Source organism: Schistocerca cancellata, chromosome 11 (assembly GCF_023864275.1).
Source record: "Schistocerca cancellata isolate TAMUIC-IGC-003103 chromosome 11, iqSchCanc2.1, whole genome shotgun sequence".
NCBI classification, from domain to species: domain Eukaryota; kingdom Metazoa; phylum Arthropoda; class Insecta; order Orthoptera; family Acrididae; genus Schistocerca; species Schistocerca cancellata.
The window spans coordinates 10,543,450-10,557,375 of NC_064636.1; the positions used below are offsets into that span (position 1 = coordinate 10,543,450).

Here is a 13,926-nt window from a genome sequence, read left to right on the forward strand (position 1 = left end):
AAGGTAAATACACCCAGCATGTAGCCCCATATTATAAATAATGAGCCCTCAATCTTTGACTCATATGACACACTGCATGCCTTGAGACCTCTCACAAATATGGTATGTACGGAAGATGGCACTAACTATAAGATACAAATCATAAAAGAAAAACTCTGACAGGATAATAAAAGTATTATGCACCCAAAAAAAATTTTTAAGTCTCTGTGTTTATAAAAATGTACCATAAAATAGACGGGTGGCAGTGTTTCCTAAAAAACAGCCGATCTTTCACAGTTAGCTGTTGTCCTTACAATACAACACGGCACATGTGTTCTATTTTGCAGTGCGGCAAAGGGTGCTGAATCAATAATGTAAATGGAAGGATAAACACCAAAATACTTACCACAAGGTTACCCATAGTCTTCACATCAATGTCGTGCAGAAAAACTGGCAGTGCAAACGAGAAAAGGGCCATCACAAATAGAAAGTTTCAAAACAACAGATTCTAAAGTCTTTGGTGAGGTATTCCATACCTGACAGATGAATAAAAGAAAAACATTATATCCCCAACACCTCCTCTCCGATATGATTTGGGGTACCAAAAATAAGTCTCATACGACACATTTTCTGCGCTTCTCAGGTGTTTCCTTTGGCTGCACTGTAAAGTTCATTGCAGGTGCTACTGTTGAAGATGGACCTGTTGCTGACAGTGACGGGTATCGCTTGACTGTTACTGGTGTAGAGTCTCGGGCTACCATTGGCGAGGACGGATCCTCTGATGACTGTGAAGGGCATCCTTTTCCTTCTGCTGTCGTCATGGCTCTGGCTGACAGTTTAGGATGTTCTGTTACAGGCGTAGGGTCCTCTACACACGGTACATAAACTGTTCCTACACCTCGCATAAAAGAATGAAACACACACCCGTTTCCAAACACACTCTCCCTCCAAACGTATTCATCCAAATGACTTTGCAAACCACTGCGCCGTCTCTTCCCTCTCCCCACAACTCTCTTTACTTCCTCCCAACATTGCTCCATGGTACCAATCACTTTATTACGAAATTGGTAATTGTGAGCGTCTGCAAAAGTCTGCAGGTCCACTGCCCCTTCGTCCTCATAACTCTTCCACATATCTGAACATATCACAGTCCCGTCCTCGACATGTTCTTCAAGAAGGCGTTGCGAAGTCCTGGCATCCCTCTTCTCAACTATTTTCAAAACCAGGTCCCCACGTTCTTTCCCACAAACGACTGCTCCCCAAGCCCAAAGTTCTGGTAACCACTTTCCTTTACGATTCTCAGCAATTCCGAAACACGATTCGCCCATCTCAACCACAACACCTGGGCCACCAATCTTCCCTCTCTTCTTCAACAACGCTGAACAAATTTCCCTACATGACAAAAACCAGTCTCCGACTGATCTCTCACTCAAACCTGTCATGCGACTTGTGGATATAAAAGACTTGCGCATACAAAAACAGTACGACATCAAAACAATAGTTCTAATGCTAAGCCTCGCAGTTTCAAACCATGTCCCTTTGCGAACGGACCTCCATACGTCGTCTTTTCGGCATCGCCACATAAGCCGATCGCTGCATCTTTTTGGTGGGACTTCAGCACAGGACATGAGCTTCTGGCATTTAGCACATATATATTTATCACCAAGAACACCAAAACTCCTCAGAAATTCAAACATACGATTATTATCGTCCAAAATCGCATTTAGAGTCACAATAGTCATCGCAACTCCTTGATCCCTACGGTCTTCATCTTCACATCGTTCACTACACGACGAAGCCGACGAGTCACTTCTCCGGCGATTGCCCAGACCACAAGTATCACGTCTGACATCCATTACAAACAGTCAAACACGTTACACACTACAACCCCGCATGTTCGCAAACATCACACAACGCGCGAACCGGGAAGTCAAAGATACGAAGATATGCCGACAGACAGACTTATGTCTGGGGACTGCAAAACGTAGAGCCGATCGGGTGAACTCGGCTAGCTTCGGTTTGGCAGACATCGGGTCTGCATACGACGAGCTCCCGCTACAACATGGCTACCACAGCCGACCAGCTGTTTCTAAAGAATGCCGCCCCTGAATTTATCCAACTACGAGGATCACAAACAAATTCTGCGAATATACGAGAATGTGCACCGAAACGGTTGACTACTTCGTCAATGAAGTGAAGACACGCATTTATTATTAGACCACAAACTCTCAATACTCAACAAATATATAAAACTGTCAAGTACAAACATGTTGCGCCGTTACATCTGTTGCTTGCATAGTGTAGGGATAGCGTTTGTGATTGGTGCGCTGCCCTTAGCAGTTGCGCTCTGGTGCGTAACTGATTTTTTTTTTTTTTTTTTTACGTCCATCGTACGTTCTATAGGCCCGTCCACACGCAACGATCTGTCTGCGCAAATGTCTGCGCACATCACATCTGCGCAGACAGATCGTTGCGTGTGGACAGAAGATTTGCACCAACCTGAGGTGTGTGCAAACCTGGAAGTTGGAGTTGGAGGTTTGAGCGACATTTACACGTATTATTGTGGCAATATCCAATGCAGTAGAAATCTTCTCGCACTTTAATGCTCAACACAATGTAATACTGATTTACAGCTGTAACTGTTACTGATAATGTACAGTTGAATTTGGTATCTACCATGGTATCTAGATGCTGAAATATACTGAAATGGTACAATAAGCAGTGTTTCTACTGCCTGATAGCATTGTTTAACGAAGTAGTGTTGAATATAGAATATAGTGCAACTACGCTCACGAGAGTGATGTGCATATCCGTAGTAGACATGAGAATTTGTTTCGTTTTTTCACTATTTTGTAGCAATACCACATCAGATTACAAGCCATGATAAGTTATCAATACTTCAGTACAGGATAGCTGCATTTAGACATATGCTAATATGATTTTTGATAGTGAAATTAATTTCACATTGAGTTTTCTTTAACATTAATCAATGTAAACCATACCTGATCGTTTTTCTCGTTCTTAATTTTTGGTTTGAATAATATTTCAGACACATGAGGATGGTTCATACAGGAAGAGAAGAATCCAGTTTGCGATTGAAATTGAAATACTCGTGCAAGTTTCCCAGATGCAGGAGTAGTTATATGTAAAAACAAATTCCAAACACAAGAATAAACATTTCTATAAATTTCCAGCTGCATCAAAAAGTGAGACTTTAAAGAAGTGGAAATTGATCTGTAATATAGATGGTGTCAACTGTAGTTATTATTGTGTGTATGAGGATCATTTTTATGAAGCAGATTTTGTGAACTTTACTAGACACAGGCTAAATCCTGGTGTTATACGAAAGCACATGGAATTGGTGTTGTATCACCCTCCCCCCACCCATCTGTGTTACACTGGTGGTGGTTTCACCACATCAGGTGCAAATACAAGTGTGCACGTGACAGGTCACAATGCAAAATCTAGAGTAATACAACGAAGCAGTCCCCCTTTACAGAGCACAGATGATGGCGAGTACAGCTTTTTATCCTTACCTGTTTATGATGTTGAAAGTAGTCCAGGTGTAATGGGATCTGGCGTTTCTAAACGTGATTTAACTCCAAGAAAACACAAAATGTAGAAACTGCATAGAATTACAGTTTCCAGAGTGTGTAAATTGAAAAAAACAGCTACAGAATGAGAGGAATAAATTGAAAATTCTAAAAGAGTTGTATGATGACAGGAAATTTCAGTTAATTGAAGAAGAGTTGAATGATGAGACTAAAACTCTTATTAATAGTCAGTTAAGAAATGCCAATATGCAGCCCACAGCAGTATGGTGGTCTATACAAGATAAGGCATTTGCTTTATCTATTTATAAGCGTAGTCCTCGGTTGTACAGATATTTGGCCACATACTTCTCCCTTCCATCTGTCAGGCTGCTCAAGGGAATGCTTTCCCACATACCATTTGATACAGGACTTAATCCAGCTTTATTAAACTTTTTAGCAAGGGAAGTAAGTAATATGCATGAAAATGACAAGTATTGTGCTCTACTTTTTGATGAAATGTCTCTGGATGATGGTATGTACTATGATGCACACAAACAGCTAATCTATGGGTATCAGGACTTAGGTCATTTTGGACGTTCACCTGTAGCTGCTAGTCAAGCATTGGTTTTTATGCTGAAAGGCATGCACAGAACTTGGAAACAAGTTCTAGCATATTATTTTACCGCAACCACTTTCCACTACACCCATTTGAAATCACTCATTGTTCACGTCATAAGTGAACTACAGAATATTGGGTTCAAAGTGGTTTGTACTGTGTGTGACCAGAATGCAACAAACCAAAAGGCCCTTAAGCAACTGTTTGAAGCAAATTTGTTGAAGCCCAGTATGTTTCATTTTGTCGTCAATAATCAACCAATTGTTACCATTTATGATGTACAACATCTGCTCAAAAACACTAGAAATGCTTTGATAGATAATAAAATTCAATTTGAACCTCAGAAAGCAGCAAAGTTTGAGTACATCAGTACAGTGTTCTTTTTGGATTTAAAAAAAATTAAAAGCACAACACTTTAACTTTTCTGATTCCCATGTCAAAATGAAGGTAAAAGTTGCTGCTGCACAAATGAGCCATACTGTTGCAGCTGCAATTGAAACATATGTTTCTACTCACACATTACCATCTGAAGCTATACACACAGCTGAGTTTGTGGAAAAGGTAGATAATCTCTTTGATTCACTCAACAGTAATGAGCAATATCCCAGGGATGGAAAACAATTTAGGTGTGCTTTATCAGAAAATTCGCCACATTTAGAAATGTGGTATAGCATGTTGAGGGAAATAGGCATCTGGCAAATAATAGATTTAAAAACGGGAAGAAACAAGACTAATATGTTTAGCTTCATAAAATATTGGCAGATTACATTACAGTCTATTATTTTCTTGTGGAAGATCTTGAAAGTGGTCGGCTTTAAGTACTTAAATTTAAAGGCGTTCAGTCAAGATGCTTTAGAAAATTTCTTTTGTTGTATAAGACAACATGGTATTGCTAATACAAACCCAACATGTTTTCAGTTTGTACAAGCTCTGAAGACTTGTGTTGTCGATCATATGACTTTGCCTTTCAAAGCCATGAGTGTAAGTAACTGTGAAAATGATGATTACACTCCCTTGAGCAGTTTGTGTCACTTTTTGGCAGCTAGTGGTAGGAGTGAACATTTAAGTGAATGTGAGATGAATGACACTGATACACCTGAGCAAATTTATTCTTACCGTACTCAGATGGTATCATCTAGTCTGTAGAAGATCAACAACAATCCTTAGCCTATGTAGCAGGCTATGTACTAAAAGCCATAGATGTACCAGATGATTGTGAAACATGTAATACCAGTCTATACTCCTCTGTTGTGACTGAAAATCACTTGTTTACCTCATTTATAGAGAATAGCGAGGAGCATTCTCATTTGAAATATGCACGTGAAAGAGTCATGATTTTCCTAATGGCACTCCATGATCAACTGTATGAGTATCTAAATAGTCATGGTCACACAACAAGACTACACGATAATTAAAAAAAAAAAAAACCATTTGTTCTGTCTCGTACAACAATTTGTAATAAACATGACATTGAAGAGAGACTTCTGAAGACAAGTATTCCATTTATAATATACAAGTATGTGAAAGAAAATAAATTTACAAACAAGAGGAAATTGTGTATGCAACAACTTAAAAGGAAGTTCAAATCATGTTAAAAGACTTTGTATTTTGTTTATTATGTGTACAATGAGAGTAAGCTCCGTATACATATACAAATGTTGTGTTAAAAGCAGAGAATTACTTTGTTCTTGTGTCAAAATCATGCCTTTGATTTGTTATGACAAAATCTGGTAATTCAGCAGGAACATAACTTAACACTTTCTAGATGTGATGATTGGATGCTAAAAGTATAATGAATAAAGTGCTGTCAAGGGGAATTTGTGTTAATTTTCAGTAGTGTACCAAACAAAGTTTTCAAAGAGGAAGTAAATAAATAAAAATTTTAAAAATAGATGTTGTACCAGTGTCTTCTTTCATTATTTAAACATGATGGGTGTTGCCAAAATAACAGCCAAGATGGGGAAAAAAGAAAAAAAAATTATGTGTTGCAGTTCATTTCCTTTGTATGTCTCATTGGCAAAAACATTTTGGCTACATTCATGGAGTGTCTACCTGCTCTGCCCCCAATTTGTTTTTCAGTTGATGTAAAGTATTATTTTGTGTGTTTCATAAATTTATTTGAACTGTGCAGAAGTTCAATTCAGATGACTGAATATCCATAAATAACAATCAACAGAAAAAATAATAAATCGGATTTCGTAGACTTTACAGTACATCCTTGGTTTGTAGCACAGATTTTTTTGTAAATGACCTCTTGGCTATCCATTAGCTGCGTAGTTATTTATTTGTCTAACCTACTATTCCACTTTCGATCATGCGAGTGGACATGTGCTTCAAGATATGTGGAAACGTAAAAATCATTTATATATGCATGCAATGTCAGATGATTTTTTTTAGTCTGACATGTGCTAAAGCTCGTTTATTTCCACATGATAATGGCCACACGGCCAAAATTGCAGTACTGAGTTTTACAAAAAAATTCACAGTAAAAAGGTGACGTCATAATTTACGAAAATTTTCACAATGTAAACTGCAGCTACGAGTAGTTAATGTTTGTTTTTGATTGAAATTTCTTTTATATATTACTTTCCAAGATCTCAAAAACCTTTATTACTGCACTATGCGGCCCACATTCAAAGATTAAATGGAAAATACTGTCATCTAATTCGCGTATTTAGAAATAAACATAAGAGATTTTCGCGCCATATTTTTTCGTATTGAAGTTCACAGCCAGGCCACAAGTAGCGCTGGTGTCGTTCTGTGTTTCCGTATAATAACGTGGTCTTTGCACTTTCTTACTTACTTTTAGATGATAAATAATTTCACTAAATATTTGAGCCAGTTCATTTTTTTTTTTATTATTTTCAAGTTTTAATCAGAAAGTATGATCTTATTCACACCTCAGTTGACGTTCTAGCGTCTGCTTTTCTCGAAATGTCCTAAATTTAAAACTCCATTCGAAGGAAGCCTTTTTGACATTGCTATTTCATAAGCCTGAGGTAAATTATTTATTAATAGGTTGCACTGGACTGAAGGGTCAGAAACAGATGGCAGGCTTCATGAAATAAGGTACTTAGCGTAATGAAGCTAATATTAGAGTAAGATCTACACATTACCAGTTGGTACTTGAAATATTTTAAAAATTGGGCGACCTGTTTCTATAATCTCAGTAGTAGTGACATAGGAAATTTACTCGCTAAAGATATTTCGGGTTAAGAAATTGTTAGCTAAGTGCAACCTGTGTTTACGGGAATTTACAAGTACTTTAGTGTAACAGTGCGAGTTCACAACATTTATTGCCTGTGCGCTCTGATTGTCGTTTGTGTTTTTTGATGATAAAGAAAAAGCAAATGAAAATCATCACAGCTACTGATAAAGGCTTTAAAATGTAAAGGAAACCGCCAAAGCACAATTTTTATGTGGTTAGATAGATGTGGATAGAAGATAGCATCTTTCTTTGATAAGATTTGTAATCTTAATTGCCTCAGATATGCAATTTAAACCGCACATAAGACATTCTGTATCAGATTGTTCAGATTTCTATTAAAATTTCATCAGTTACCACTTTGATGAAATTTGGTTTGAATTGCATGACAAGCCTGAAGTTTGGTACGTGGGTGTATCATTGTCAGCCGGCCGAAGTGGCCGTGCGGTTCTAGGCGCTGCAGTCTGGAACCGTGAGACTGCTACGGTCGCAGATTCAAATCCTGCCTCGGGCATGGATGTGTGTGATGTCCTTAGGTTGATTGGGTTTAACTAGTTCTAAGTTCTAGGGGACTAATGACCTCAGAAGTTGAGTCCCATAGTGCTCAGAGCCATTTTTATCATTGTCAACATAATTCTTTAATGGCAACACTTGATACATCCACAATTATATTCAGGGAGAATACTCTTGAAATATAATCAGTAGTGTGGCCATGTAGATAAAACAAATCTGTACTCGGTAGCTTCTCAGCTTCATTCTGAAGTGTATGACAGAGGTTATGCCCTCTGTGCTGATTATTAGATTTTTTTCCCCACACCATTTACATATGCAGCGCCTCTTTAAAAAGCCTCCAAGAGTGCTGTAAAAATTTGCAGATATGTATCAGTATATATAATAGAATGAAGAATTATCCACCTTTTGCTACGTATTTCATGAATCAGAAATGGAGGGGCTAAGGAGGTAATTGATTTTGCTCCTCATCTCCAAAATATGAGAAAAACTTCAATACACCAGTCAATTAAAAAAATATGTTTTACACGTTTTGTAAAAAACATAAGAGAAGCCACTGACAGGCTAACATGTTTCTTTGATGACAATGACTTAATAATAAACACTGGAAAACTGTAGCTATGGATATACACACAGCACTAACAAAAAATCTGGTATCACCTAATATAGAGCTATATGGACAGACAATTGCCAAAACAGCCTGTACCAAATTTCTTAGACTTCATTTACAAGACAACATGAAATGGGAAGCACATATTAAGCAAATGAACAAAAGATTAAGTACTTCTTGTTTTGTCTTACATACATTAAAAAACTGCACCAGCTACAACACTCTTATGCAGTTGTAGACTCTCACCTGCAGTACGGTATTATGTACTGGGAAAATTCTGGAGATACCATCAAAACACTAAAAATTAAAAAAAAAAAAATATCAGAATAATGGAAGGGGTAGATAATTGCAAATCATGTAGACCATTGTTTCAAAAAAGGATGATTCTGCCACTTCCTTGCATATATATACTTGAAAGTATAATGTATTTAAAGCAAAACTTACATACGAAAAGACCACTCATCACTCAAAATCACACAATACATAGCTATGATACAATACAAAAATTGGATGTACATGTTCAAAGCCCCAACACAAAGTTATTTCAAAATGGTCTTATCCCTCCTAGTATCAATCTATACAATGCCTTACCAGATACCATTAAACACCTACAAAACATTGGTCGCTTCAAATCTAAATTGAAGTTGTACTTGGTTGATCACTGCTTTTACAAAAGTAAATGAATACCTACAAAAATAATTTTTTCTTTGTTAACCCAATGCAGTCTCATTCAGAAGAAGATTTGTATTTTCTCTCTCTGTATATAGGCTTAGCGTAACAACATTTATTTAAGTATTCATCATTTATTAATATATTAATGTGTTTTATTATGTACAAAGGTATATTATATGTAAAACTGTTGCTATTAACATAAAAATCCAAATATCTCTTGCACATTGTGCAGCTGTAGATGAAAATGGAACAATAAAGCAATTCAAGAATAATATGGTTCTAAACACTCACTCAAGAACTGTGTGTAGTCTCCATTCCAAGTCTCGACATTGAAGGCTCAAGACCCCTCCTGCAAAGCGTATATCAATCACTGCTCAATCTCTTATCTTGATGTGTTGGTAATAGTCCAGTGACAATATTTCTTCTTTCCGAGATGTCAGGCTTCATGATTGGCACACACATGTTGTTTCCCGTTTCCTTTTGGTGGCCACAAAGCTTTTCTGAGGCTCAAATTGAGAAACTGTGCCTGATGAAAGGGCAGGTAATTTAGCTGCATAGCTTGAAGAGTGGGCATCAGAGAGGACAGACATTTGCTGATGACTTCACATGCCTCTTCAGATGTGGCTTCATTCAAACATAGATTAAACTGTTGCAAAAGCTTTCTCACTTGTGTTCCAGGCTTTTAAAGTGTCTCGATGTGACAGGGTTTTGCAACTCCTTTATTATGACGTCCTGATTATCGCCACTACCTGGTTCACAGACAATCAAGTCAGTGTCCGAGGACTCAGGTTCACTATCAACTTCTCAGCTGTAAATGTGCAAACTAAATAAACATATTTGCACATGTTGAATTTGATAGCTGAATCAACACAACTACAGATGTATTCACGAATACAAGCTCACATTTGCATAAACTGCCTTGCAATTTTTTTACAATGTATGTCTCCTCATTGTTTGCTGATACTACTTCCCACTCTCTATCTCTACAAATAACATTTTCAGGTTTCAACTGCTCTGATGATAGATGCCATTGCCTTATGGTTGATAATTTGGTTGTCAGTTTTCCTTTATTCAAATGAATGAACTTGTCACCCAACTTGTCTCACAAATAGCACGCAAGTGCGTGGATAGCCACATCCAGTCACTTGGGCTTCTTTCCCTTCAAATATATGTGTTTGATCACACTGTGCATTCTTTCTAAATGCACGTTGGTGTTTGGAGTGTTGTGCTGTCGGTAACAATATGCCCAATTTGTAGCTGTGGCCTTGTAGGTTTTTTCAAAATACATCCCAAATTCGGAAAGATCCGGTTCTGTTTTCATGTAGTGTATAGCCTCTTCTAAAATTCCCTGAAAACTTTCTCATTTGTTGTGCTCCATTAATGTTCTAATTAGCATATACACTTGCACTTGATTTTCGTGTCCTTTACCCTACACAGATTTTTTTCTCCACGCTCTGTCAACATGCCACGAACAGAACAATCTTTGATTAGGTGGAGTCATTATTTTGCACCAGGCATTGAAAAATACATCTGCCATGTCAGACGTCAACACATTTGTATATACTGGGACTTTCAGTGTGTTTCTTATGACACTTAAAAAAACTTCCATTAACTGGAAGATCACCTCTATTAGAAAACATGAACGAACATGGAAATCCCTGCCATAATTCGTCTAACACCAATAACGTTGTAAGTTCGAACCCATAGTCATTTAAACCGTGGGTGCTGTCCATACAAACACAGTTACCTCCAAATTTCACCAACATATCTTTTTGAACTTCATTCATTATTATTATTAAAATGAAATCTTCATTTTGCAGATTGTATTCCTGTGAAGCAACACCTTGTGGTTTGTAGTACTGGACAACAGATTCCTGTCTCTTGCATCTCCCTCACCCACGATTCCACACTAGTACAATCGATTTTAGGTCTTATAGCCTCAGACTTCAGGTTGTAACTTTGTGCTACATTGTGGATATCTTTACTCGACGTCAAGTTATGACGCTGCAAACCACTATCTTGAATAGGATATCGAAGGGAGTCAAGAATGTGGTCAAACGGAATTTTCATAGCAATTTTCTTTGCTATTTCCTCTCTTTCAAATTTCGAAAGCCTCAACTGGCCCATCTCCTGCTGATGATCCACATTTGTGATACAAAAGATAACTTTCACTTGGCCTGATGGATAAAGTGTCACATCCATTCTAGATGGGCAGTGACCACCAATCTTATTACTGCCCATTAGTTTTTAGTGACGCTTATTGCTTCCACGGGGTTTGTAATTTTCATCACGGTGGCACTTAAAATATAACTTACTGCTTCCATTCGCACTTTTATTACATTGTCCTCTTGCATGTACAAATTCGCTCACAGTAACTTTTTCTAATTCACGTTTCCATTCATAAAATTTACTTTGATCACAAAATTCATTTTTCTTCGCAGATAACTAGATCGTGGAGCAATGAATAATGTTAAAGCATTCCGTTTCTATTTGAGCTGCCAAAGTCACATAAAGCACACAGTACTACATTTTTGCATTCTGTTTTATGTACAGCATTCTCACAACACTTTATAGAATCTGCTCTGGGAGTGGAATACCCGCACGAAACACACGTAAATTTTTCACCAACAGCAACCGGGTGCTAGCAGCGGATGTGGCGATACAAGTTCCTATTGTCGCTATAAGTTGCAGTGCATAAATTGCAATTGTATTGCTCCATATTTCTAATGAGAACCGGACCACACAATAACAACAACACGGTAACGACAACAAAAACAAGTGAAGTAACCAACAGTACACACAAGACTCAGCCGAAAGTAACAGCGGCTGTCAGCTGTCAAGTGTAAACTGTCAATCTTTCACCGTCTGCCACCAGAAGGGCTACAAGTGGAGCAGACCCGAAGTCAGCCAAACCGAAGTCAGCTGAGTTCACCCGAACGGCTCCACAATTTGCAGTCCCCAGATGTAAGTGACAGACTTGCGTCTAGGCGACGCCAAGGAATTGGGTCTGCTGAGTGGTTGAGGCTCATGGCGTCATAAGGGAGACAGAACGTGTGTAGCAGTGCCAGCTGGTGACAAGAAGTGTAATGACCTCTATTGACATTAGCAACGTCGCTCACCTATTGTTTAAAAAGCTGTTACATGTAGATAGTTTCAGGGAGAGCATACGGAAACAATTGACAGGAATGGGAGAAAGAAGTACAGTAGAAGAAGAATGGGTAGCTTTGAGAGATGAAGTAGTGAAGGCAGCAGAGGATCTAGTAGGTACAAAACGAGGGCTAGTAGAAGTCCTTGGGTAACAGAAGAAGTATTGAATTTAATTGATGAAAGGAGAAAATATAAAAATTCAGTAAATGAAGCACGCAAAAAGGAATACAAACATCTCAAAAATGAGATCCACAGGAAGTGCAAAATGGCTAAGATGATATCCAAATTTACCTATTAGTGTTGACATCGATAGCCATCAAAACATATAGAGTGTATTTTCTGGAGTTAGTTCCACAATCAAAACAAAGATATTCCTCTCTTCTGCTCTTATTTTGTACACCTCCATGCCCCAACCCTCCTCTTCCACCGACCCTTTAATCTGTGTTTTGCTTACATCTTTCCTTGATCACGAATGCTCACTTTACCATGTGTAATCCCCCATCCCATTGATCTGTCTCAATGCTGACCCTTTGCCTCCAGTAATGCAAATGTATTACCGACTGCCACTCACCCTATGGTCAGGACAGACCCACCACATCAGATACACAAGAAGGTGCCTCAACAGCAGAGCATATGGTGAAACAAATGATACCCGAGTTGTTCCAAGCAATGCACCAGTTTCTCCGCCACCATTACACCTGAATGCAGCAGCCTGAAGACAGCTGACTGTAGTTACAAGCACCTTCAGCCAATCATGAACTGCAGCCGGCTCCTATTGTGTCCAACACACACGCTATCCATCCTATCATTTCTAACTTAAGAATTAAACTATGAAAACAAACAAAAGAAAGCTAAATATGTGACTTACTACTATTTGACAGAGGCCGATGGCTTCATCGCGCTCGAATAACATATTGAATATATTGTGTGTTCTTACCTAAGTTCTGGAATAATTTAATAACCAGTTTATGCACTTTAAAGAAATTTCACCTTCAACTTATTATGTGTATGCGCAATACCTAATGGACTTACAGTAAGCCTCTATTCCCTATTTTAAGTTTATTAATACCAGAGATTGCTAGTTCTCATTTACATAAGCTGAGATTAATTTGGAAGCCTCTCACCACACCCCCCTTGTCCCTTCCCTTCCCTCCGTCTCTTGCCCATACCACCCGTATTAATACTGTACTTTTGTTCCAATGTGATCTTTGCACTCTCAATTGTGATTATTAGTTTTCCTAAAGGAATTAAAAATTATTTAGCATGATGTACTGTTTTTGTGGTTTTTCAGTTTGATTTTTGTTAATTATCTGTCAAAATATGACAAATGAACTCAGCACTTCTACAACCAAGTCAATTAGTGGTATGTTATAACAGCTAATTATGTGATGGCAGAATGCTGTGAGTGGAGAGCTCCAAAGTTATGATAGATAACACTTGGCATGATATTTTGAAGTAAAGTTTTTTTTCTCTGGTATGTTAACTTATTTGCCCATGAATCTAAGTATACTTAATGTGTCATACATATTTTGTGATGTTTCTGGACAGATATTCTGATGATGGGCAATGTCTGAAATGCATTACTAATTAGTTGTCAGAAGTGGCTAAAACATATGCTGTTGTTTGATTAACATTTTCTGGTGATTTACCCATA

At 37.9% G+C, this 13,926-nt stretch overlaps 1 protein-coding gene across 2 annotated transcripts in view; it reads right to left on the reverse strand.

Moving 5' to 3' along the window:
* The window catches only part of LOC126108722 (uncharacterized), a 40,487-nt gene extending 38,247 nt beyond the window's left edge, over positions 1-2,240 (reverse strand). Inside the window, exon 1 of one of the 2 annotated variants that reach the window (XM_049914053.1) lies at positions 516-2,240. In XM_049914053.1, the coding sequence (XP_049770010.1) occupies positions 594-1,835 (1,242 nt within the window). In that variant the 5' untranslated portion in view covers positions 1,836-2,240 and the 3' untranslated portion in view covers positions 516-593. Of the gene's footprint in view, positions 1-385 lie in introns of both variants that reach the window. The other variant, XM_049914052.1, reaches the window with a different exon arrangement.
* Positions 2,241-13,926: the final 11,686 nt, after the last annotated feature.